This window comes from Mesocricetus auratus, unplaced genomic scaffold (assembly GCF_017639785.1).
Source record: "Mesocricetus auratus isolate SY011 unplaced genomic scaffold, BCM_Maur_2.0 Super-Scaffold_100013, whole genome shotgun sequence".
Classification (NCBI taxonomy): Eukaryota; Metazoa; Chordata; class Mammalia; order Rodentia; family Cricetidae; genus Mesocricetus; species Mesocricetus auratus.
This window is the reverse complement of record NW_024429196.1, coordinates 67,441,504-67,468,107: the sequence shown is the minus strand read 5'-3', so window position 1 is coordinate 67,468,107 and position 26,604 is coordinate 67,441,504. Positions and strand designations below refer to the sequence as shown.

Here is a 26,604-nt window from a genome sequence, read left to right as displayed (position 1 = left end):
TAGTTTGAAAAATAAAGTTAGTCTCAGTATTGAAATGTGGGATAGGAGATAGCTCTTGGGGGTTTAACTGCTATGAGCTCTTAATGGATGATGTTTCTCCTTGTTGTTTTTAACTTTTAATTTATGTTTTTCATTTTTATTTTTTTATTTTTATTTTTTATTTTTTGGTTTTCTGAGACAGGGTTTCTCTGTATTGCTTTGGAGCCTGTCCTGGAACTCTGTAGACCAGGCTAGCCTCCAACTCACAGAGATCTGCCTGCCTCTGCCTCCCGAGTGCTGGGATTAAAGGCGTGCGCCACCAACGCCCGGCTTAATTTATGTTTTTCAAAAGAGTTGCTTTTACTTTTGTATATATGAGTCGTGTGTGTGTGTGTGTGTGTGTGTGTGTGTGTGTGTGTGTGTGTGTGTGTGCGCGCGCGCGTACATGGCAAGGCAGGAAGGCACACTGGTGTCTGTGGAGGCCAGGAGAAGGTTTTAGAGTTACAGGCAGTTGTAAGCATCCCAACAGACATGCTGGAAACTGAATTTGGGACACCTCTGCTACTTGAACAGCAAGTACTCTTAACCACTGAGCTGTCTCTCCAACACCCTTACTTTTATTTTTGAGTCAGGGTTTTCCTATATAGCCTAGGCTGGCCTGATCTCACTGTGTGGCCCAAGCTGCTCTTGATTCTTAGATCTTTCTCAGTCTCCCAAGTACTGGGAGTGCTGGAATTATAAGCATATGCTACCCATGCCTAGCCTACTTGGGGATATTTAATTTTTTAGCCAGAAAGATATTTTTAAGTTCCTGGAGAACTTGGACTGGGTAGATAGGGTAAGCTTAACCATTTATAAAATAATATCTGATAATTGCAGCTTAAATTCAGATAATTGAAATTAGATATAGTATAAATGTCTTTAGCATACTTAATTTCTTCCCACATGGAAATAACCCAGTATCAGTGTTACAATGAAGCAACTTGATACAAAACTTTGGAAACAAAAAAAAACTCTGGGGAAAAGTCTAATGGCACAAATACTAAGTGATCAGGGAGGGTAAAGGGTGTACAGAACCCTGGAAGAAGACTCAAACAAGGATCAGAGAGAGGGTCCGCCCTCCATCCCCTCCCCCCCAAAACCTCCCCATCTTCTTTCGAAACATGGTTTCTCTGTGTAGCCCTGGCAGTCCTGGAACTGGCCTTAGACTCACAGAGATCTGCCTACCTCTGCCTCCCAAGAGCGGGGATTCAAGGTGTGTGCCACCATCACCCAGCACAGCCAGGTCTTAATGTAATAGAAATATCAAAAGGGACAGGTAGAAATCAAAGTGGGTGGAGTGTTTTAGAAGAGTAGGCCCAATAGACATAAAACTGATGCTGGAGTTAGTTTGTAGTCATGTTCTGAGAGCCAGTGAAGTTACTTAGAAAAGATTGTAGATTGGAATGCTGTTTAGAAGGTTAATGTGAAAGGAGTTGAGTAGAATAGAGTAACAATTCTAACCTGAAGAAGGGAAAATGTATAGGACTGAGGAGTGGGCCTATAAATAGGGAAGTTGTTTTCTGGTGAAAAGGAAGTTTGTAAATGAAGTCCATGTGAGTATAGAGTACATAGTTCTCTTCCCTCCATGCTCCAACTTCTCATGAACTAGGGTTAAATAGAATTGTAGATGCTGTCTACCAGTGCTATGATTTGTGTATAGTATTGGACATTTACTTTTAATACATTTGCCAAATGAAGAAACTAGTTCTTGAGACAAGAAAATCTAGTAAATCTTAAAGATTATGGTTTAAGTTTGAGGATTTTCTCCTTTCATCTTCAATTTCACTTCATTATTTTTAATTACTTAGGGTAGACCTTGTAGTGCCACAGATAAAATTGCAATACTATTTTTTTATGCACCATATTTATTTTGCACAGGGTGGGTGAGGCTTTTGCTTTTTATATGTTGGCTTTGTTATCACTATAGAAAATGGTTCTGTTTACCCTGCTATATGATGGTTTTTTATGTCTTTTTGAGGGAAAGAGTAATGGAGCAGTAGAAATTTTAAAATTGATAAAGGTATAGGTCTTAAATCCAGTAATACTTGTGTTTTATTTATCTGAATTTATTTCGTGTGTGTGTGTGTGTGTGTGTGTGTGTGTGTGTGTGGTGGTTCTTTGCAATTTTAGAGTTCTTTTTTACAAATTAGGATTTAAAGCATTCCAACATTGTAGCTTTTTTTTTCTAGAGAAACTTCTTCAGAACATGGAGACATTTCCTGTTTCCGAGCTCCTTTTATACCTCCTCCCCTCTTGAAGGTAGTATGTAGCTTAGGCTGGCCTCTTATGCCTGATCTTCATTCTACATGTATGTCTGTCTGTGCACCACTGGCACATCATGTGCCTGGTGTCCTTGGAGGACACCTTGTGGAAGTGACATTGACAGCACCCTCCTACACATAGAAGGGAGTGGTTGCTCTAGGGTGGAAGGTTCAGAGATGATGTTCTGAGGGAAAACTTTAATTCTTGTTTAGTTTTGAAGTTGTAGAAGTTGATTTGAGAATTTACAGGAACCCTTTGTCTTCCGTTTGTATTGCAATTTTAAAGTTTTTTTCTTTTAAAATCTAAAGCATCCTCACACTGTAGCCTTGCCTGTCCTCCAGCTGTGTCCTTGCTTCTTCCATCCTCATGCCAGAATTGGCCGTGTGCACCACCACATCCCGCTTATAAAGCATTCTTCCCTGAAGTTCCATTCATCCCCCCCTTTTTTTTTTGTTTTTTTGAGACAGGGTTTCTCTGGCTTTGAAGGCTGTCCTGGACCTAGCTCTTGTAGACCAGGCTAGTCTTGGATTCACAGATCTGCCTGCCTCTGCCTTCCAAGTCCTATCCTTGTCCTTTTTAAAGTATAATTTATCTTGTAAGCACTTTCAAGTCTGCAATAGGAAGGTAACTATTACTCTGTGTGCTTTATAAACATTAGATTTAGGTCCATAGTAATTTCTGTTAATACTGCTATGTAGCAAATTTTTGTTTTGTTTTTGTTTTTTCAAGACAGGGTTTCTCTGTATTGCTTTGGAGGTTGTCCTGGAATTCACTCTGTAGACCAGGCTGGCCTTGAAATCACGAAGATCCACCTGTCTTTACCTCCTGAGTGTTGGGATTAAAGGCATGAGCCATCATCCCCTGGTTATGTAATGTTTAAAAAAAGGGCGGGGGGATGAATTTGTTTTCCTCAGAATGAATGTTATAGGAACCCTGCATTTGATAATTTAACCATATAGATCTGTATTTTTGTCTAGAGATCACATAAAATATTAATTTTGTTATGCTTGCTTTTCCATATAACAAAGCAATTATTGTTAGCATTCAAGTATGTTTCAGAAAGATTTTCCATCTTTTCTCTTGACAGAATTTTCAAAACCTAATTGACTTAATTTCTTTTTGTATCCACTAAGCCCCTCTTTCTGTGATTCTCTGAAACCTGATTAATGTTGCTTTGAGAGTTTATGTCTGAAATTACCTTATCCCAGCTTTCTTTTGCTAGCTTTTTCCCTTATTAGTAAATAAAATTAGCTCATGTTTATGTGATAACGTTGAGAAGCGCTACCATGTTCTCTCATGTGATTTTCATTGTCATTCCAATGGGTGCTAGTAGAAAGGGAGGTGGTTATTCAAGTTTTGCCATAGGTCTAGGATGCCATGGCTCATGCTATTATCCATCACAAAGTCATGCTTGTATCTTGGGCATGCTACTTACTGGCGTTGTCTCTCTTCATGCCTTGGTTTTCTTATGGCACTGGGGATTGAGACCAGGGTCTTCTATAGACAACATTACCATGTTTGTCCCCGACTCTTCATTCATGAAGTGGCATATTCTCACTATATAAAGTGATTGTATTAAACTTACAGATATTTGAAAATTGCTTAAAAGAGTGCCCAGCCACAATGAATGTCAGCTGTAGTATTATGTCATTGTTTTTCCTTTAGAAGTTGTTATCTTAAAGCTAATTCCTCAGATTTTTAAAGGAAATATTTCATAATATAAAAATTTTACCACCAAAAAGAAGTGCTGGGTTATTTCTTGAGTTTGAATTACATTGGATTAGTTTTCTTGTTTCCTATTTTGCTGTGTTCAATTATTTCTTTTGTAGTGCTAAGGAATCTAAATGGAGGCCTCAAGCTTGAGAGGCAAACACTCTACCAGCCGAACTATATTCCTAGCTCTTGTCTTTTAAGAATGTGACACAAAATAATTGTTGAAATGGTTTATATTGTGTCTTTTAACCTTCTAAGGCACAGAAGAATGAAAACATTGACTGCCTGTTACTAAATCTAGATCTTGGTTAGTTGTTCGTTCATAAAAACAGTATGATGCCATAATGTGATGAACTGAGTCTTAGTAAATTTTGTTGGAAACACTTGTGTTTTGCTTGGCGTGACTGTCTGTATACACTTACTTACAAAGATAGATTTTCTAAAATAGTCTTATGTATGTTTTCTCCAACAGGGCATTCTTAGCAGGGTTACAGAATCTGTTAAGAATATTGTTCCAGGGTGGTTACAAAGATACTTCAACAAGAGCGAAAATGCGTGTAGCTGTTCAGCAGATGCAGGTGAAGTTCCACACTGGCCAGAAAATAGAGAAGATGAACGGGTAATTTATACTGGTGAGGACAACACAAACATTGATGATGGGAGAATTACCCCTGAGCCAGCAGTCAGTAACACAGAAGGTAAATAGTGTGAATATTTCGTGACAAATCAGATTTCCATGTCTAATTTTAAGTCTCTTTCTATTACCTGGCTATGGGTCGGTCTAATTGAGTGATATATAAATCCTGTGTGTATATGGAATCAGTTTTAAATTGAGTATGTTTTATTTAGCAGTCTTAAATTATTACTTTGTTTTTATGTGCACATGGGACAGCATGCCTCTCTGTGTGTGTGTGTGTGTGTGTGTGTGTGTGTGTGTGTGTGTGTGTGTGCATGTGTCAGTGTCAGTGTCAGTTCTCTCTTTCTCCTTTGACACGGGTTCCCCGGCATTGAACTCAAGTCACCAATCTTGCATAGTAGTCCCCTTTATCTACTGATCCATCTTACCAAACTGTACTAGTTTTTTTATGTTGTTGTTCATTAAGGGAGGCTGGTAAATCAGTGAAAACTATGATCCTTGGTAATTAGACTTTCAGCTTAAACTTTTATAATTTCAGTATTTTGTGGCTTTTGGCAAGACTATATATATATACATTTTTTGATGCTGCAAAAAATATTTATCTTCCTGTACATGTTCCATTGTTTTGGAGGAAGGTTGGAAGGAAGAAGATGAGATGGTATGTTAAGCAAGGACCCTACCACTGACTGAATTTAATGTGGTTTTGTTTTTACTGTGTTTTGATAAATTTTGTTAAATTTTTTTTGGAGTAACATAGATGTGTACCTTGTGACTGTTGGTGTAATTAGTAATATATATTCCCATCTAGTTGGCCTGTAAAGAGAAACAGTGAAATGGGCTTGAAGAATGATTACTTAGAGGAAAATTATACGTCTAGTGTTCTTAGTGTCGTAGTTAGGGTTTGCATTGGTGTGATAAACACCACAACCAAAATCGACTTGGAGAAAGGGCTGATTTCATCTTTTAGCTTACATCATCCAGGGAAGTCAAGACAGGAGCCTAGAGGCTGGGGTCATGGAGGAATATTCCTTCCTGGCTTGCTCCCCATGGTTTTCCCAGCTTGCTTTCTTATTGTACCCAGGACCACCATTCCCAGGGATGACACTGCCCATGGTGGGCTGGGCCCTTCCACACAATCAAGCAAACACTGTTTAGATTTCATGTTGTCTCCTGTATTAAAGCTTGTCAGTCCTAGATAGTTCCTACAGTCTTCCTTGATTTTTCTCAAGGCATTTATTTATTTGCTTCTGCAGCCAGTGTGTGGAGTCAGGTTCACTGATAACTCTACAAAGTAAATATAAACCCTCCTAGAGCTGAAAAAAAAATCAATTTGCATTATCATGTGAAATTTAAATGTAAAATGCATTCTCAAAACCATCTTAGGTACATTTACTGTTCAAGTAGTATCAAAATGGAGGAATCTTAAATAACTTAAATAGTCCTGAGTATTGTTTACTAAATACGAAGCTTTATAAATAACTTTTGTAGTATTGAGCATTCAAGTAGTTCAGCAGTGACAGAATGTGACAGTTTCAAGTTTCTTCCTATAGCCTTCTGCCCATGTACTTGACTTGAGTTTGTGTTGTGTGAATGTGTACATGTTCATGCGTGTGCCTGCACATGCACGCGCACAGAGGTGACCTTTGTGTGTACTCAGTTGCTCTTTACTTTTTTTCTTAAATGAGGCTACCTGGTTAGCAAACCCTAAGAATGGATTCTCTTGTCTTTTTCCTCCCTAGTGGGTTACACTTTACTCAGCTTTTGTATGGATACTAGGGATCCAAGCACACATTTCCATGTTTGCATAGTGAGATTTCATTCACTAGGTTAGTGGAATATGCCAATAAGGAAAGCCTCAAGAATGTGTGTGGTGAGCCGGGCGTTGGTGGCGCACGCCTTTAATCCCAGCACTCGGGAGGCAGAGGCAGGCGGATCTCTGTGAGTTCGAGGCCAGCCTGGTCTACAAAGTGAGTTCCAGGACAGCCTGCAAAGCCACAGAGAAACCCTGTCTCGAAAAAACCCAAAAAAAAAAAAAAAAAAAAAGAATGTGTGTGATAAGTGAGAATTTAGGTCACTGAGAGCCCCATAGTGGCATATCTAATAAATGAGTCAGCAGTGAGCTCTACTTGTGGGGATCTGCCTAATTTATACTATCATGATTTATAGTTGTCATAGAAATATAGAGCATTGATGACTGATGTGAATCTGTAAATCATAGAATTGTCTCATCCTATGCTTTTTGTCTAGTTTGGTGTGGAGGGAGGGGAAGGAACCGTTTGTAAGTGATAAAACTTTGCTAGATTTAGTAGATGTCTGCTCATGCTAGAAATGGTCCTGTCACTTTTACCTATAGGATAAATGGATGCAAGGATCAGAGAATGGGATAGGTGAAAAGCACTGTCTGCTAGAATGAGTTTCAATAACTGGAGCACTTGTACCGTAAGACACATTTCAGGGCAGATGAGATGAATTCAGGCACTTGTCTACCAGTCCTGACAGCCTGAATTAAGTCTCCAGGACACGATGGTGGAAGGAGAGGACTGACTCCTAAGTTTTCCTCTGATCTTCACAAGAGGACTATGGCATGTGTATGTACACACACAAACATATACCCATAAATACAATAAATACATGTATTAGAATACAGATCATAGAGAAATTGGAATATTTGTAATCTTTATTGTTTGTGTGTGTTTTGTCTTTCCTAGTGGCTGAATCCAGAGCCAAGTGCTCCAATACTAAGCTACATACCCATCTTGTTTAATTTTTAGGTTTTTCTTTTTTGTTTTTGTTTTTGAGGCAGGGTTTCTCTATGTAGCTTTATAGACCAGGCTATAGCTTATAGATCCTCTGCCTTCTGAGTGCTGGGACTAACAGCATGTGTCACTATGCCCAACCATTTTTTTCCCCCGAGACAGGGTTTCTCTATTGTTTTGGAGGCTGTCCTGGAACTTGCTCTGTAGACCAGGCTGGCCTCGAACTCACAGAGATCCGCCTGCCTCTGCCTCCCGAGTGCTGGGATTAAAGGCGTGCGCCACCAACGCCTGGCTATGCCCAACAATTTTTACAGGGGGTATTGCTTATGCTAGACAAGTTTTTGTGATGTTTGAATGCCAATACAAGTAGATTTCTAAATTTTAGCTTTGATGTCCAGGCTGACACTAAATGTGTAGATGTGGTAAAGACTGCTTTATTATTGGGCTAGTGTGATGCCTTTTCTCAGCTTTATTTGTAACGTTCCTATTTTAAGAACCTTCGACGACTAGTACTGCTTCAAATTATCCAGATGTGTTAACAAGGCCTTCTCTTCATCGGAGTCATCTGAATTTCTCCATGTTGGAATCCCCTGCGTTGCACTGTCAGCCTTCCACGTCCTCTGCGTTCCCAATTGGCAGTTCTGGATTTTCCCTTGTAAAAGAAATTAAAGATTCTACCTCTCAGCATGATGATGATAACATCTCAACTACCAGTGGTTTTTCTTCAAGAGCTTCTGATAAAGGTATTCTTGTTACTATAGTAAGCAGTTGTGGCAGTAGGGATAAATTTTATATGTTGATTTTTCTTTTTTTTTTCCTTTCTTTTGAAAAAGGTTCTCACTCTAACCATGCCTGGCCTAGAACTTGCTCTGTAGATCAGGCGGTCCTTGAACTGAGATCCACCTGCATCTGCCTGCCCAATGCTAGGATTAAAGGAGTGCACCACCATCCTAGTTTAGGCATTTTTAGATCTACTTTTAGTTTATATGTATGTGTCTGCCTACAAGAGTTTTTGTGGGCCAGAGGAGGGCATCAGATTTCTTGGTACTGGGCTTCTAGGTGGTTGTGGGAAGGTGTTGGGAACTAAATCCAGGTCCTCTGCATTAGTAGTATATATTCTTAATTAGTATAGAGTGTTCTGCCTGCATATCAGAAGAGGGCACCAAATCTCATGGTGGTTGTGAACCACCATGTGGTTGCTAGGAATTGAACTCAGGACCTCTGGAAGAGCAGTCAGTGCTCTTAACCTCTGAGCCATCTCTCCAGCCCCCTTTTAGTTTTAACACTCCCTCCCACCCCAAGATAGGGTTTCTCTGTATTGCTTTGGAGCCTGTCCTGTCCTGGAACTCGCTCTGTAGACTAGTCTGGCCTCGAACTCAGTACTGGGTTTAAAGGCGTGCACCACCAATACCCAGCTTAGTTTTAGTTTTAATTTTCATTTTTCTTTATAAAAATCTAGTCCTTTATTGTCTTAAAATCGGTGGTTACTACAACTTACAAATTTTTCTTCTAGATATAGCTGTTTCAAAGAGTACTTCCCTGCCACCTCTGTGGTCCCCTGAAGCAGACCGCTCTCATTCACTCTCACAACACACTGCCACCAGCTCCAAAAAACCAGCATTCAACTTGTCTGCCTTTGGAACACTTTCCACCGTGAGTATTAACTATTCTGAATATAACCAAAAAGTTTTCAGTATTTTTGCTTATAATTTATCATTGTGTTTCTGTGCAGTCACTTGGGAATTCTTCAATTCTTAAAACAAGTCAGCTTGGAGACTCTCCTTTCTATCCTGGCAAAACAACATATGGTGGGGCAGCTGCTGCTGTGAGACAGAACAAAGCTCGGAACACACCTTACCAGATTAGTGTGAGTAGGATGATTGTTGGTGAACTTTGTATTACTAGACACTGACTACTAATACCCAAAAGACTTGAATTCTTACAAATCATAGAACTCTGGGGGTTACTTTAAAAGGTTTAGCATATGAGAATATTTTAATTGTAGTGAGCATACTGAATATTAGATTTGTGAGTGTTTAGGAAGTATGACAATTCACTCTTTAAAATGAGATTACACATGTTAAAATTTGCCTTAATCTTAGCATGTTGGAGTTGTGACAAAACAGTATTGTCACTGCTGCTGTCCAAATATTGAAAAACATTTTCACCAAACCAAACATTATCTTGGATATTTCCAGTCAGCTTTTACAGTCATTCTCCTGCAGCTCTTTACCAGTTTTTCTCTACTTAGGGCTTTTTCATAATGTTAAGTGTGTCGCCTTTTGAATTGGGCTGATGTGGTACATTGTCATAAGTTTGGCTTAGTTTGAACACCTTGTTTCCTTTTTGATGCTGGTAGTTCGCTATAGTTTATTATTGAAAGGATACTGGATTATTTTCAGTTTTAATACTCACTTTCATATCTCTTGAACATATACACAAGAGTTAGATTTCTTATCACATGATTAAGTACATAATAAACAAGACAGGTGTTTTTGGTGTCAGTACCTGCTTGCTTCTTGTAATAATACAACAGTTGTATTGTGTGTCCTTGCTTCGCATGTAGAATTGTCAGTTCTTTTTTAAACCCATCCTAATAGGAACACAGTGGTAATTTCAGCTTGTGATTTTAATTGGCTTGACCCCAATGACTAATGATGTTGAATGTCTTAAGTGTATATGGTTTAGAATTTATGTTTTCTTTGTTAAATTGTGTTGTATTCTTGATGAATTTTGAGGGTTTATTTTTTGAGGTCTAGTTCCTTTTTTGTTTTATGAAATGTGTGTTTTACAGGTGATAACTAGTTAGTATATTTCATTTTTCTATTGTGATTTTATGCTTTTGGTTTCTTTTATAAGATAGTCTTATATATATAATCCAATGTCACAGCAGTTTTAAAACTTTCATACTTTTTTTTCAGGCTTTAATTTAGGTGTCATTTATTTTGAGTTGATTTGTGTCTGGTATGACTGCGTATCAACATTGATTTGTTTTATATTTGAGCATTTGTTTAAGTACTATTTGTGGAAGACTGTCTTTTCTCATTCTGTTAACTTATCCCATTGTCTGTGCTTACATTGGTACTTCCTTCTTGATAGCTGTTGATGTAGGTAGGGTAAGTTTGAAATTGGTAATGCCCGTTCAAAATTTGTTTTGATACAAATTTGCTTTGGCTTTCCTAGATTCTTTTGGTTCTGAGGATTGAATTGAGGGTTGTTCACATTTTAGGCACTTATTTCTGCTCAGCTATAGGAGAGCCCTGGGTTTTCTGTTAAGATGTTGGTTTTTTCAGTGACCACCTGCGATTTGGTTGTGATTACATTTAGTCTAAAGATCAAATTGAGCAAAACACATGACAAGTCTTCCAGTCCAAGAATATGATGCATCTCTCCAGTTCTTTGGGTGCTTTATTTGTTCTGTTTTGTTGTATTTTGGGGATAGGGTTTCTCTGTGTAGCCCTGGTTGTCCTGGAACTTGCTCTGTAGACAAGCCTGGCCTGGAACTTGAGGTTCATCTTCCTCTGCCTAGGTGTGCACCACCACCGCTGGGCTTATTTAGGTGCTTTAAGATTTCTTTCATTACTGTTTTGTAGTTTATAGTATGGGACCTTGAACACATTTTGTTAGATTTATGCCCAATTATTTCCTGTAGGTTGGTATTGGTCAAGAATAGATAGAATTATTGGTTCAGTATATTTAATTCAATTGAAATACCTCCCAGCCAAGAAATGTAATTTCCCAAACCTATAAGAAAGAAATGGATACCAATTCTACAGTTTCATGTAGTCGAAGAAGAGAGAACTTTTCATAATATACTTAGGAGAGATTAGCAAAGATATTGCAAGAAAGCTCCAGGCCAACATTTCTCATTAATTGTAGGCATCTTTTCACCACATACATTTGTAAATTAATCCAAATATAATGGTCAATTAGGGTTTGTCATCGGAATGAAGCTTTTGTTCAACATTTAAAAATACGTGTATTCTATCTTTTTCAGAAAAGAAAAAAAAACATGAAATATTTTGGCAAAAGTCCCTCATGCTTGATAAGAGTTTTCATCTACCAGATAACCTCACTTGTTATTATTGCACATCCGTCTAAACCTTCAGGCAGCATCTGACTTTCTGGTGAAAGGCTGAATGCTGTCCCCGTGCGATTAGGAAAAGAATGTGGTTACCTCAATCTTGTCCCTGTTTAATATTCAGGCTGTAACTTCTAGTCTGGATGGGAGGCATAAAAAGGTACCAGGCATACATATTGGAAAAGAAGTATAATAGTATTTCTAGTCAAGGACAGTGCTTACACTCCTCTCTAAAGCTACCATAACTAGGCTTAGCAAGGACATAAGCTACAAGGCTAATATGTGAAATCATGCATATTAGCAGAAATTGGACATGTTTTAAAGAAACAACATTTTGGAGTTTGTGGTAGTATTTTTCTAAGGAAGGAGGTATGTGAACAGTATTACTAGGAAGGTAGGAAGGTCTATTTCAAATATGAATTAAGTTTATTGAACAGATAAGATTGTTCAGACTAGCTGAGCAATGGTGGTGTATGCCTTTATTCCCAGTACTTGGGAGGTTGAGGCAGCAGGCAGATCTCTGAATCCCAAGGCACCCTGGTCTATAGAGGGCGTTCAAGACAGCCAGAACTGCACAGTGAAACCCTGCCTCAAAAACCGAATGAATGAATGAATGAATGAAAGAAACTTACACACACAAAGATTGTTCACTGTTTATAGCTAACAAATGGCATGAAATACTTTAGTGTAAATCTAGTGATAAAACACATTCAGGTCTTTGTGCTAAAGGATGTGAAAGACATTCCTGTACACATTTTACTTACATACACATTGGTATGACATTTTAATTTTGTGATAACACTTTAAGGATAGGAGAGACTACCTGGAAGCTTTTGGAGAGGGCAAGCATAGAAATGCACTACATATCCTTTCTCAATATGGACTTACAAACACTTACTGAAATTTGGTGAGCTTTTGTGGTTTTGTTGTTGCTTGCTTTTACAAGCTGAGGGGTTAAATGTAGAGTGTCTTGCTTGGCAGGCAAGTAAGTACTTTGCCTTTGAATGACACCTCCAGTCCTGTAACTGACATTTGGGTAATACCTGTTACTTCCATATAATGTAAGAGCCAGGAAACACACTAAAGATTCGTAATTTGGATCTATGGAGTTCAGGCCCTGAAGCCAGAAGCCTACATTGAAAGAACAGACTAGTTCTTGAAGACGGAGATCCACCTGCCTTTGCCTCCCACGTGCTGGGATTAAAGACATGTGCCACCAGCACCTGGTGGTGTCTGTCTCTTGCAAAGAGAAGTTTCCTTGCTGAAAGATGAAAACTACATTTACCTGTGGGTGTGAATATATTTGAGAACATAGTTATGGATTATGTTGGTTTAGTAAAATGGTTGTGTAGATTCTCCTCCAAGATTTATGAATTCACCAGCCTTGGGTAGTTGGCTAGGTTCCCAGTACGAGTTTGTTTTCCCTCTTGTTTAGTGGGCCTTGCATTAAATTAGAGAGTTTTTTTTTTTTTGCCAAGGTATGCATACTATTACTGCACTCTTGTAGGGTTTTCATTCCATGCTGGTAGTTGTGGTTCATAGGTGCCATAGCTGGAAAGGGCTATTGGTTGTTTCCTTCCTTTGGAAGCTGGTCCTCAGGGAGAAAGCTTTAACATCAGATCTAAAGCTCTTTCTTCAAGAAATAGTCTGGGTATTTGAAAAATCTCTTTGTTATACTAGTCATAGTAAACTAAGTCATAGTGATGAAAGCGGTAAATTTACATTAAAATTTACAGTCCTTTTGTTCTTTGAATTCTAATTAAATATTTAATACTCAGTGTTATGGATGGTAGCTTGTCATTGAATTTTTTAAAAAACTTTTATGGATTGTTCTATTCCCATCATGGAACATATGAATTTTTCTTTAGAAGAGTGCATGCTGTCTTTTTGTTTGGATGTTTTCTTTCCCCAAGATAGGGTTTCTCTGAGTAGCCCTGGCTGTATTGGAATGCTGACCTCAAACTTGGAGATTGTCCTGCCTCTGCCTCCCAAGTGCTAAGATTAAAGGCGTGTTCCAGCACTGCTTAGTTATATGCTGTTTGCACTTCTGATTACTAAAGTAATTCTGCAGTCAGAGAATTAGAGTTTGATAATTACATAGCCTGTTCCCTTCCAAATATAAGCCACTGTCACTATAATCTTGTTTTATTTTAGATATCTATTTTGGTTTTTCATTGCATTAAATATATACTTTGGACTATATGTTGTAGCAAGTAATGGACTATTATTTTCTAGGCACCAGTTAGAAGACAGATGAAAGCTAAACAGCTTAATGCTCAGTCTTACGGTGTGACCAGCTCAACAGCACGGCGGATTTTGCAGTCGTTAGAGAAAATGTCAAGCCCTCTTGCGGTAAAAGTTTGAAATAATGAAATAATGCAGCAGAAATAGAGTTTGGTGTAAAAAATTCTTAGTTTTATTAACTCTTTTTGTTACTGTAATGTTAACAGGATGCGAAAAGAATTCCATCTGCTGTTTCTTCTCCTCTGAATTCTGTACGTTAACTTCTAAGTCTTACTTGATATAAAGAGTTGTTTTTCAGTTTCCTACCTATTCTAATACTGTTTCATTTTTTTCAGCCTCTTGATAGGAGTGGGATAGACAGCACAGCTTTTCAGGCTAAAAAAGAAAAGGTAAGCTGTATATAATGTTCACAGCTTTGCTGTGGAAATGTGTTTGAAAAAGGAGCTAGTTATACCTTGGGCACTGTTGGGCATTGTGACTTTTCTGACAGCGTTAGGATGAGCAACATAGGAAGTGCATTCAATGTTTTGTCTGTTTTTCCATCCTCATGTTCATGACAGTCCTTACGGGTTTTTCTTAATTTTAGGTAGATAAAATGAGGAGTGGAAATTCCAAATGTAAACTTATCCCCTCATTGAAATAGTCATTTTTGAAGAATTTTCATTATCCAATGTGTGAAATCTTGTACATGATAGAGCTTCATGTTGATACGTGTTTCAATACTAGTTGAGGATATTGGAGCTAATAAAATGTGCATTGTAGGTATCTTCATACCTTTTAGTGTAGTTTCTGTGGACTAGATTAGCTTTTGAAATTATTGTAAGGGAGATTAGTGCTTGGTAACGGTATTGAAGAGGTGTCTCTTGTGTTATGTTTATAGCCATTTATGCATACTCCAGGAAAAGTAGATTCCTGGATCCTTACTTAACGAAAGAATTTATTATAACATTAAACCCTCTAAAAGTAATTACTAAAATTATCATTCTCTGAATTACTTGTGGAGATTAAAGGAGATGTTGCTATATAAGTATCCTTTTGAATATGATACATGAAGAAAGCAAACGTTTTCTTTTTCTTGGAAGAGTTTTAATTTCTAGGGTTACCTAGATGTTTGTAGTTAGGCAAGAGGGATCTTCCTTGAGCCACTGTCATGGTGTTAATATAAAATGTTAACTTTGCTCAGACTCATTTATGTCAGAAAAGTAAAGTTTTAAGATTATACCATAATGTAAACTGTTGTGACTGAAAATACTACAATGTTTATGAGTTGCTGGAAGTTAAAAGCCTGGAGTACAGTATTATTCATGTGTCACATGTAACAAATTTTCTCATTGAGGATTTAAGGAGAGAACTTTATAGCTTAATAGAGGCTTACTCTGGAGACCAGGCTTGTTGGCAGTTGCTGCTGAGCGAATGAACCATGCATTGCATGACAGTTTAGGGATACAGTGGGTGTTCTCAACTTCATACAACGAGATGTACTTATGAGCAAAACAATTGAGTGTGTAGAGACCTAGAAACCAGTTCATTTCATAGTCTGGAAGTTTTTTTGTTTTTTTTTCTCCAAGGCAGGGTTTCTCTGGGGCTTTGGAGACTGTCCTGGAACTAACTCTTGTAGACCAGGCTGGTCTCAAATTCACAGAGATCCTCCTGCCTTTGCCTCCCAAGTGCTGGGATTAAAGGCATGCACCTACTAGAAGTCTTAATATAATGCTTTATCAGTTAGACTCAATAAGTCCTTTAAACCAAAGGACTTAAACCATTTGTTTTTAAAATAATGGTAAACTACTTGAGATAAAAAGATTTGCATGTGTTTAGGGGTTTGAAAGATTTTTATAACTTATTTAAAAATTGTTTACATAAAAAAATGGTTTTATTTTATGTGTGTGTTTTTCTGTGTGTACTTGTGTGTACCATGTATATGCCTGGTGCCCTTGGAAGCCAGAAGAGGGCCTAAATCTCTCATAGATGCAGTCTTCCCCATAGGTGCTGAGAACTGAACCCAGTCCTGCAGAGAAGCAAGTGTTTTTATTTTTATCTACTGGGTCATCTCTCTAGCCCTTGTAAAAAACAAAACAAAACAAAACAACAAAAAACCCCAAACATTTCCCAATGAAAAATAGAAACAGGTTTGGGAAAATGCAGAAAAAAAAGTTTTAGCTATGACTATTTTCTTGTCTAAGGTTAAAATTGTTTAGTTGTTTTGAATATTGTGTAGTTTGATTTTGTGTTGGGTACATGTGTGCTTGTGTATGATAACCCATTGAATCTGGGATAAAATTTAGTCCTGCAAAAATAGTTTAGAATTAGATATATGACTTGCATATAGATTAAATATCTTTGGTTTATCATTTTTGTTGTTATTTCAATCTGCCTATTAATTTCTCTAGGAAATAGTCTCTTGGCCACATTAGTTATTTTGAAATAATTTTTTAGATATGCCACTGATAAATAAAAATGTTTCTTTTTGATTTCTGTTTTCTTATAAGGTGGAATCTCAGTATCCCCCTGTTCAGAGACTAATGACCCCAAAGCCAGTTTCCATAGCAACAAATAGAACTATCTATTTTAAACCATCTCTGACCCCATCTGGTGACTTAAGGAAGACAAATCAAAGGATAGATAAAAAGAACAGTGTGAGTTTGTTTGTTTATTCTGTTTTCTTAAGACACTGTCTTATTATGTAGCTTTGCTGGCCTGGAACTCAGGAGATAACCTGGCTGACCTACATTCATATTGGTTACTCTGCTTTTAGGTGCTGGATTATAGGTGTGCACTACTACATATGTCTGCATGTATTTATTTTTACCAATCTGTTTTCTTCTTGAACCAGTCTTTGAATATTGGCTGTAGTGAACAAAGACACACACACACACACACACACACACACACACACACACACACACACACACACACAAAATAGAGGACCTCTGGGAATTGTGTGATATATGATGCCTGTTAGTGAGGAGTTAGAATTGGTATACCTTTAAAAATTACTTTTACCTTGATCAAATCCTAAATTTGTGTGGGTGAATTTTATATATTCATTGCCAGATAAATTTTGTTAAATACTTACTGTGTCTTATTTGTGTTGCTGAATTCTAAAAGGTCTCAGATGTCCTATCTTTTGAATGAAGTAATTTCTCCTGTATTAACTTCATCTTAAAAAATATTTTTAAATGTTTTTCGTATCTGTTTCTCTAAACTAAGATCCAAACAAAGTTCAGATACTGCTTTTGATTTTTTTCTAGACCACAAAAAAGTTTATTTTTTTTAATATTTTATTTATTTTTTATGTATACAACCTTCTGCATGCCAGCAGAGGGCACCAGATCTTATTCAAGGTGGTTGTTGGGAATTGAACTCAGGACCTGGAAGAAAAGTCAGTGCTCTTAACCTCTGAGCCATCTCTTCAGCCCCTAATTTTTGTTTTATGTACCATAAATTTAAACTATTTCATGTTTATCCTATAGTGGCTTTAGCATATCCATCCACAGGTTGTTGAACCATTACTAGGTTCAATTTTAGAACATTTTCGATACCATTTCTCTTCTAAAGTTTTTAATAACTTACTGTGTTCTCGGGGCTTATATGTAATTACTGTAGATATGAATATTTTGCTGTTTTTTAAAGGCAAACTATTTAATAAAATGAATTTATGGAACTTTGCTCATCCATTACTTATTTGAGGGATATTTGGAGTCTTTTCACTGTTCATTCTAATGTATAATGCTGTGATAGACATTTATGTAGACAAGCTTTTGTGGTCATAAGTTTTCATTTTTCTTAGGTCTTTACTAAGGAGTGGAATTGCTAGGCATGTTTGTATTTGGAGAGACAAGGCCAGTTGTCATATAAAACATCTCACATTCTGGGTTTATTATCTTGTGTCGTTTATTTTAACCTAGTGTAGTGTTTTGAGTTTATGATTTTACTGTGTGCCTACGTTTGTTTCCAATATCATAAAACAGCCAATTTTCTTGAAAAGCTTCACATTTGATAAAATAGCGTAGCAATTACTCATCAACTCACTCATCTTCATTAATTAATTATTGAGATTTTCGTTATTAATACTCCATTTTGAACCTTCAGGTTCTCAAGGTTTAAAAATTTCATCGTTATTGCTATTGTTATTAGTACTTGTATTTAGTCAGGCCTAGGACCTTAGGCTTGTGAGGAGGCAAGTGCTCAGCCACAGATCTACATCTCAGCTTATAAGTAGAATTATCAGGATTTTATATATTTGCTTTATTTTTTTCTCTGCTTGTCCTAAAAATTAGGACTGCCCTAATATGTAATAGCATTCAAACCCAGGAATGGAATGTTGCTGCAACACAAATCTACAGATTATATTTCAAGAGAAAAATGTCTCAAGATCATGACTCGTTAGTTGTCATAATCTTTGTATCTGTCTCCATTAATCTAGAATATTTTTGAAAATAGTGATGCCTAGCAGTGTGAAATTGTTCCTGATGGTTCTGGATTCTGGTTATTCTTGGTTAACCACCAAAGGAAGGGCTGAGCTCTTCTCAATGCTCAGGCGGTACACATTGTACCTAGTTTTGATCTCTTTAGCATTGTTGAAAATTTTTGCCTGAGGCTGTTGGTTGATTGCACTGTGGAGGATCTTTAATTCTATTGTTCTTTCTCCATGTATTTATTGCCTAGCCCTTTACTATAAAGAATTTCTTTTCTTGATTTACTTCAAGAAAATCTAATATACTTTATTAGAGTTACTTACTTTGATGCTTGTACCCCATATTTGTCTTTGAATGAATGCCTATGCTCTTTTACTATGCCTTATCATTTTTGAACACCTTGCTTTTTATATGGCAAGGTAACTCAAGAGTCTTGTGCATTTCAAGCTCTATTCCTATAATTGACCATTTCTTTAGGAAGCCTTAGTTTTTTTTTTCCCCCCTGGTGGGAGGAATTCACATCTCAGAGATTCTGTCCATATAAAATTACCTGTGCATTTAGTGTGGCAAAAAGAGAAGTGCCCCGCCCCCAAGTCGGATGTGAGCTTTGTACTAGTGTTTTGGTAAATACATGATCAATGGTAGTTTGTATACATACATTACAGTATGTAGTTCAGTTTGTAACTCTTGGTTAGCAAAAAACATTTCTAAATTACATATTCCAGGGCTTGTTAAAAAATCACTTAATTTCTAATTCTAAAACTGAAATTCATAAGGTAAAGGACATTAAGAAAAATTGGAGCTATGGATGTAGCTTTCAATGGTAGAAGGACTTGTCTTGCCTGTGTTAGGGCTCTGAGTCAATCCCAGCACCAAAAAAAGAATAAATTTAAGTCAGATATACTCATTCCTGTAATCCCAGCACTTGGGTGGAGCAACAGGATCTAGAATTCAAGTCTAGTTTCAGCCACATACTGAGTTTGAGCCATGCCACTCTTATTACTACTCCACCCCCACAAAAAATTATTTTTAAATAAAACCCTCATTCCATTTTTTTCCTTCCAGACGATAAATGAAAAAAATATCTCAAGACAAAATAGAGAGCAAGAAAGGTAATGTCATTTCATATACAACTGGATTTTTTTGTATTTAATTTGTAAGGCTCATATTTATAATCTTGAAGATTAAGAAACTTAAAAGGTATATTTAGGGGGGCAGTGAAATGACTCAGCAGGTCAAAGCACTTGCTATCAAACCTGAAACCCTGTGTTAAATCTCTAGAACCCACATTGTGGAAGCAGAGAATTGACTCTCAAAAGCTGTCCCATTACCTTTACAAGCTTTCCATATTATAATCATGTGTGCTCACACACATACACAAAACAAATGTAGAAAAGGTTTAAAGTATATTTTGCTATTGTCTTGTTAGCTGTTTTGGTATTTGAATATTCATTTAACAATTTCTGGGACAAGATAATACATCAATTGTTTTAATTTTCTTTTTATTTGCTAGTGGCTTTTCATACCCCAATTTCAGTATTCCTGCAGCCAACGGTTTATCTTCTGGAGTAGGTGGTGGAGGTGGCAAGATGAGAAGAGAGAGAACGCGATTTGTTGCTTCTAGACCTCCAGAGGAGGAGGTAGGCTCATGCTCTATAGACCTTTGAAATGATGGTAGTGACGTGAGACTCACAGGATGGGGCTCGAGTAGACTTGGATTAAAAATTACCTTCCATTGAAACCGTCTTTTAGACTCTACGTATCCAAAACCTAACCCAGGAGTCTCAACTTCATGATTGCGCAAAATAATTTAAAACAGAAGCACCATTTTTTTTTAAATGTGAGGTAATTCCCATTGCAATTATTTGATTCTCTGGGCATTTGTTTTTCAAATGTACATATGACTAGCATTATGTACTTTTGTTAGTCGCTCTCCCCCTCATTTACTCACTTTTGTTGCACCCCCCCCCATACTTCTTGTTAAATGAAACAATAGGTTTTATATTTCTCTTGTGCAGATTTACTACAATTAATCCATTCTCTCATCAGGGTACATTTGGGCTGATTCCCAGTATGTGCGAAGGTGAATATTTATACACTTCTCCTTTGCCATGTGCAATTTGGTCTGGAGGATATTTACCCTTTAATGGGATTGTTGGACTGCAGGGATTGGCACATGTCTTTAAATATGTTTGACTTTATTGTATTCTTCACAAAACACTTCACATGACCATAGGTGGACCTTTTATTTTTTCATTTTTCTTTACTAGCACTTCGGTTTGTTTTGATTCATTGCTGGTGTGATAGCTATAAAATGTCATTGGGTTTTATTTTGCATTTTCTTGTTCAATGGGATTTTAATGCATTTTCTTTTTAATTAGACTTTTTAAAATTAGGATGAGTACTTGGACTGGTGACGTATAGCTCAGTGGGTGGATGTGCCTGCTGCTAAGTCTGGTGACCTGAGTTCCATCCCTGGGACCTATATGGTGGAAGGAGAGACAGGGTCTCTGGAGTGTCCTCTAACTGCCACCTGTGCTCTAGGGCACGTGTGTCTACACACACGTGTGAGAACACAATTGAGGACTGGTTAAGTTGATTGGATGGTTGTCAGCTACCAGCAGTCAGTGCTCTTAACTGCTGAGCCGTCTCTCCAGCCCCCACTTCGGTCTTTAAAGAGATTTCAATCAAGCTAAATCATTTAAGGCTCCTTACCACCCTCTAAGAAGATGTTCAACTTAATAGTTCATTTAAACTTTGGAATGTAGGACTTTTTAAAATGTGTGGGTGTATGGGTGTTTTGACTGAATGTTATGTCTTTGTACAATGTGCATGTAGTACCCATGGAGGATACAAGAAGGCACCAGATTGTTTGGAACTGGAACCATGGACTGATGTGAGCCACCATCTGTGTGTTAGGAATTAAACCTGAGCCCCCTGGAACTGCTCCTAAGCACTGAGCCATCTCTCCAATCCCAGAAACATAAATTTTCAGCTTATTTGTTTCTAATTAAGATTTCTCGGTATGCTTATTGACCCATAGTGTTCTAAGAGTTTAAAACTTGTATTTCATTGATGGTGAGTTGTTTTTTTGTGGTACATGTGATTGTGGACTCATGTGCCAGGGTTCATGTATAGATGTCACAGGACAACCTCAGACATTGATGTTTTGCTTTCCACTTTGTTTGAGACAGGGTCTTTTTGTTCTCAGCTGTGCTTGCTATGGTAAGATGGCTGGCACATTCTGGAAATTCCTGTCTTTGTCTCCCATTTTGTCATGGGATCCTAGCATTTTGTTTACCTGCCTCTGGCTTTATGTGGATTTGAATTCAGGTTCTCACACTGGTCAAATAAGTGTTTTTTGCTAGTCATCTCACTAGTTCAGCTTATGTCTGGCTTAAAGTTGGATTTCATATTGGTTGGCGTTTGGTTTTACAGCTTGTTGTAGAAGTGACAGATTTTTCACTCTGTCATTTTCCCAGTTAGTTTTGCAGTTGTGCATTTTCGAGCACCAGACTGAAAACTTGGGCAGTTTGTGCATTGGGGCCCGCTGTGCTGTGCTCTGCCAGGAGAGATGGTAGTATAGACACTGAGTAAGGGCTTTGACTCTTTTGCTGGTCTGGAGATTGTTTCTGATTGTCACTGGAGTTTTGTGAATTGACATGTCCTAACTTCTTGAAAGAAACCTTGAGCTTTAAATGCCCTTTGATTATAAAATGTGTAGTTTGTAGTTTTTATGGCATACTGATTTTCTTTTTTAAAATAAATTTTCTGTGTTTGTGTGTGGGGGTCATGTGCACTTGGTTGTACTCCAACCATGTATGTATGTATGGCTTTGTTTCATTGTGGAACCATGAGTATGGTACAGAGGAAGACATTTCTTTCCCATTTAAAGAGTACTTATTATTACTGAGAGAGAGACAGAAGAGAGCACATGTGTCATGGTACATGTCTGGAAGTTGGTAGACAACTTGTAGGAGTTGGTTCTCCTCTTCCACTGTGGGCTCTGGGGATAGAACTCAGGCTGTCAAGCTTCTGCAGCAAGCAGTTTTCTACCTATTTAGCCAACTTGCTGGCTCCCCTCTCGTTTTTATAAAACAGTGCTGAAATTAGGTTACATGGCAGTTGGTGGCACTACTGGGAATTTAAGTCTTTAGGTTTTTAACTCAAGAGCTCTTGTTAATATTGCATGGGGCCTAATTTCTTCCTGTTAAACTTGCTCATAACTATGCAATTTTCCTTGAAAATAAGATAAAAGCATGGCGTGAAAGATGACATCATTACAAAATATGCTATGTTTTAGGAAGTGGAAACACCAGTGTTACCGCAGATCTCTCTGCCAATCAGCAGCTCTTCATTGCCTACCTTCAGTTTTAGTTCCCCCGTGGTCTCTGCTTCCTCATCATCACCGGTCAGTCCACCTCAGCCATTACCAAACAAGGTACAGAACCACTGTGTGAGTGAGGTGACTTCTGTTCTTACTCCTTTTTAATCCAATACTTTTTTAAAAGTAGTTTTCCATTGTAAAAATCAGTAACTTGAAAAAGAAAAAAATTGGAAAATATATTAGGGAGTTGGTACTGGGAATTGATTATAGGGCCCTTTTCATGTTGGGAATGCCCTCCTCCACTCCAAGAAGTGAAAACTTTTGATGTTTTATTTTTTGAAATGTATATTTACAGTGGTAGTATTCCAATTTCATACAGTCTGTGCACTAGACCCAAAGTGAGAAAGTTGGCCTCCAAACAGTATTCCCAGTTCAGGAAAAAGCAGTTGCTAGTCAGTGTTTTAGGAAGTCAAGTGTTTTAAATTTAAGTAGAAAGTGTACTTCTGTTTCTTGGAAATACTTTTCTTAAAAAAATAATGTCTTTGTGTCATTTCTCACTACTATGAAAAACCTTAGGTACAAACCTCTCTGGGCAGCACTGGCAGTCCTGTGTTCACATTTTCATCTCCCATTGTAAAGTCTACGCAGGCAGATGTGCTACCTCCAGCATCTGTAAGTACCAAACAGAGAGACTTCATGATTTCAAAGCCAAAGCGTTTTGTTTTTAAATCAGACCTAGATTTATTGGTAGTAAAACACTTTTCCAAGTTAAAATTTTGGTGTACAGCAAACCAATGTTTTGTACATATTTAGTGTGTTTATGCATTTTCTTCTGTCTTTGTGCAGTCACTGTCATTTGTGCAGTTACAGTGAAGATGTTTTCATTAGTACTTTTCCAGTTATCTCCAAAGAAGGACATTCATTTGTTTTCATTTATACTCCACAAATTTAACATGGCTTCGATATAGTATATAGTCAGGGTTCCCTTGTAGCTTCAGACTGTCCTATAATGCTGATTAATTGCTCTCTGTTATAGATTAGTTGAAAAGACTTTGGCAGTTGCATCATACTGTAATTAAAATCTCTTGAATTAATCTTGAACAATTCTGCTTGGGGTATTGTTACAAAGTATATATTTGTTTCTTTGTAATTTGGAACTATTTGGGTAAGAATAATATATACATTTAATGTTCCTGTTCTCTAAACTTCCATCATATGTATCATCTTTGTATACTGTCTTTAGGGTTTTTGCTTGTTTTGGTTTTTGAGAAAAGATCTCACTGTGTAGCCCTAGCTGGTCTGGAGCTCATTATGTAGACTAGGCTGATCTTGAACTCACAGTGACATCACCTGCCTCTGCTTCCCAAGTGCTGGGATCAGAGGTTACACTTGGCTTGTTTTCAGATTTTTGATTGTAGACTTGGTTTTTGTCAGAGCTAGGTAGGTGTTCTGTAATGTAATTTTCTTTCCACCTTGTCCCCCAAACCTCCTGTTTATAAGATGATGTTCAAAAGATCAGGACCTGGGGATTAGGATCTCTTGACTAATGCTTTGAAGGAAGAAAATGCATAAAGATTTTACAGTGTTGCCAAACTGACATGCCATGCTATTAATATAAGTTTTTATTCACTACAGTTTTCCATTCATTTATTCGAAATAGTATCTCATTATGTTGCCTAGGCTGACTTCAAACTAGGATCAAGTACTTCTTTCTTAGATTCCTGATGTGGGACTAGAGCTATGCATCAAGGTATTAGGTACTAGGTTCATGAATTTTAAGTTTGGGAATTGCAAAATATGAAAAGCTATCTCATTTATAACCACTGAAATTTATTATACCTTTTGATTTAATGTAAAACTAAGTAGTTCTTTGTTTCATAATATTTTGACAGCTGTAAACTATATTCTCTTTATAGATTGGATTTACATTTAGTGTGCCTGTTGCAAAAACAGAACTTTCTGGCTCTAATAGTTCTTCAAAACCAGTTTTAAGTAGTTCAGGTAAGTGAAAAGTATGTTTCATAGTCTTTACGAAATAAAACCAAACCTACATGTTAGGGGATCACTTCAAATTCTCCTTTGGTCATTCTTGAGAGTGCTTTCATTTGAAGGAAATAAGTTCTGAAAAGTCACAATAAAATGCAGTTTCAAACAAAAGCACAAAACAAAAGAACATGAGGAGGTCATGATTAATTACTTTGTGAAAGGAGCTAGTTTTTTTAATTCCAGTTTCTGTCACGTTGAGTAATTCATTTGCTTTTCCTGAAAGGGGTGGCTCGTAGAAGCCCTTGGGAGACTGAGGCAGGAGGAATAAAGTTTAAGGCCAACCTAATGACATACCACTGTGTTAAAGCTAGCTTTGGCTACATGTATCTTAAGCAAAATTAGGGGACTGGAGAGTGGCTCAGCAGTTGAGAGCACTGGCTCTCTTACAGAGGACCTGGATTTATTTCCTAACACTTACATGGCTGTTTACAGTCACCTGTAATTCCAGTGCCAGGGCATCCTGACTTCATTTTTTGGCCTCGATAGGCACCAGGCATACACATAGTGCATGTACATATCTGCAGGCAAAGCATACACATAAAATAATAAGTATATAAGAGAAAACTATTAAAAATTACTTTGCCTTATGTTTGCTAAAATCAGTGAGGTTACTAAACATGAAAGCAAAGTCTGACAATCACTCATCCAGCCATTATCAGCAGCTGCTTATCTCTAGATGCAAATCTTATTTTTTAATAATCTGCTTTACCACAGTTATACTTCATGAATAATTTTTGTGGACTGTATAGGATTCTGTTGTCTACACTATAATTTATCCTTATTATTGAGTATTGTAACACATTTTTCAATATTATAACTGAAGGATGTTTTTAATGATAGTATGAATTTCTAGATGTGAAACCAGTTAAAAAATTACTTTGGTTTGTTTTTTAAAGTGCTGTTTGATCAGGTATATTGTTTTAGGTATTGGACAAACTTCCCGTTTGTTATATCTGGCTCATGCTTCAGTTTGTCTTCCAGAGAACTCATTGGCTGACTGTTATCTTTATTATCTCTATTACCTTTTTCTCTGTGGGGTTTGTGTGGGAATGTACAATGTAAGAAAGTGTTTTTACTTTTGCAATGGCAGATTATGACAAAGAAAAAAAAAAGCTTTGCTCTTTGTTACTTTTGAATTGCAGTGACTTTTTCAGAGTTTTAGAAACTGATCAAAAAGTTGTTTTTGAAAATCCTTTTAACTTGAATCCACTGATTTTTTTTCTTCCTTAATAACTTTTATGATTAAAAATTACAGCTCAAGATAGCATTGTAGTGAATAGTTCAAGCTATAAGAAGCGAAGTGCCACATGTGAGGACCCTTTTACTCCTGCAAAGATCCTGAGAGAAGGAAGTGTTCTAGATATTTTGAAAACTCCTGGTAAGTGAGTGACTGCCCTTGTGATAGTAAAAATCTCTATTGCAAACTTACGGTGTCATGAATGTTGTTACAATTTAAGTTTTAAAAAATTACAGGTAAATGCATAGTAAGGTGACTTGTGAATCTAGTAGGTATTGTGCCATATAAATTCTTTCATGACAACTGTATTAAAAACTTTTAATTTTTTTTGTCATTCAAGGATTCTATTAATAGGGAAATGTGTTTCTTTAAGTAGTGAATGTAGAAAAAAATGTCACCTTTTACTGTCTTTTTTATATTGTGCCTTTTCTCTGATGAAAACATTCAACTACCACCACATATTATTCTGTAGTTTGGTGTATGAGGCTAAGTTTGCCAAAGTAACCTATTTGAAGGATAATGCTCAGACATTAAAGTTAGTAGTTAGTGCAATGTTTCTTTTTCTTTTTCTTTTTTCTTTTTTTTTTTTTTTTTGGTTTTACGAGACAGGGTTTCTCTGTATTGTTTTGGAGGCTGTCGGTCCAGCCTGGCCTCGAACTCACAGAGATCCACCTGCTTCTGCCTCCCGAGTGCTGGGATTAAAGGTGTGTGCCACCACCGCCCGGCTAATTAACGTTTTTTTGTTGTTGTTGTTGTTGTTGTTGCTTGTTGGTTTGATTTGGTTTGGTTTGGTTTTTATTAGTCAGGGTTTCTCTGTATTGTTTTGGAGGCTTTCGGTCCAGCCCAGCCTCGAACTCAAAGC

General features: G+C 37.2%; 1 protein-coding gene across 3 annotated transcripts in view; it reads left to right on the top strand.

Annotated features, from left to right (window-relative positions):
• Positions 1–26,604, top strand: part of Nup153 (nucleoporin 153) — a 47,438-nt gene that overhangs the window by 5,149 nt on the left and 15,685 nt on the right. Inside the window, exons 2-15 of one of the 3 annotated variants that reach the window (XM_040755920.1) lie at positions 4,469–4,694; positions 7,884–8,132; positions 8,903–9,042; positions 9,122–9,256; positions 13,706–13,822; positions 13,921–13,965; positions 14,050–14,103; positions 16,204–16,350; positions 19,198–19,244; positions 19,646–19,772; positions 22,436–22,573; positions 23,036–23,131; positions 24,376–24,460; positions 25,761–25,883. In XM_040755920.1, the coding sequence (XP_040611854.1) occupies positions 4,469–4,694; positions 7,884–8,132; positions 8,903–9,042; positions 9,122–9,256; positions 13,706–13,822; positions 13,921–13,965; positions 14,050–14,103; positions 16,204–16,350; positions 19,198–19,244; positions 19,646–19,772; positions 22,436–22,573; positions 23,036–23,131; positions 24,376–24,460; positions 25,761–25,883 (1,729 nt within the window). The remainder of the gene's footprint in view (positions 1–4,468; positions 4,695–7,883; positions 8,133–8,902; positions 9,043–9,121; positions 9,257–13,705; positions 13,823–13,920; positions 13,966–14,049; positions 14,104–16,203; positions 16,351–19,197; positions 19,245–19,645; positions 19,773–22,435; positions 22,574–23,035; positions 23,132–24,375; positions 24,461–25,760; positions 25,884–26,604) is intronic. The other 2 variants (XM_040755921.1, XM_040755922.1) reach the window with 2 other exon arrangements.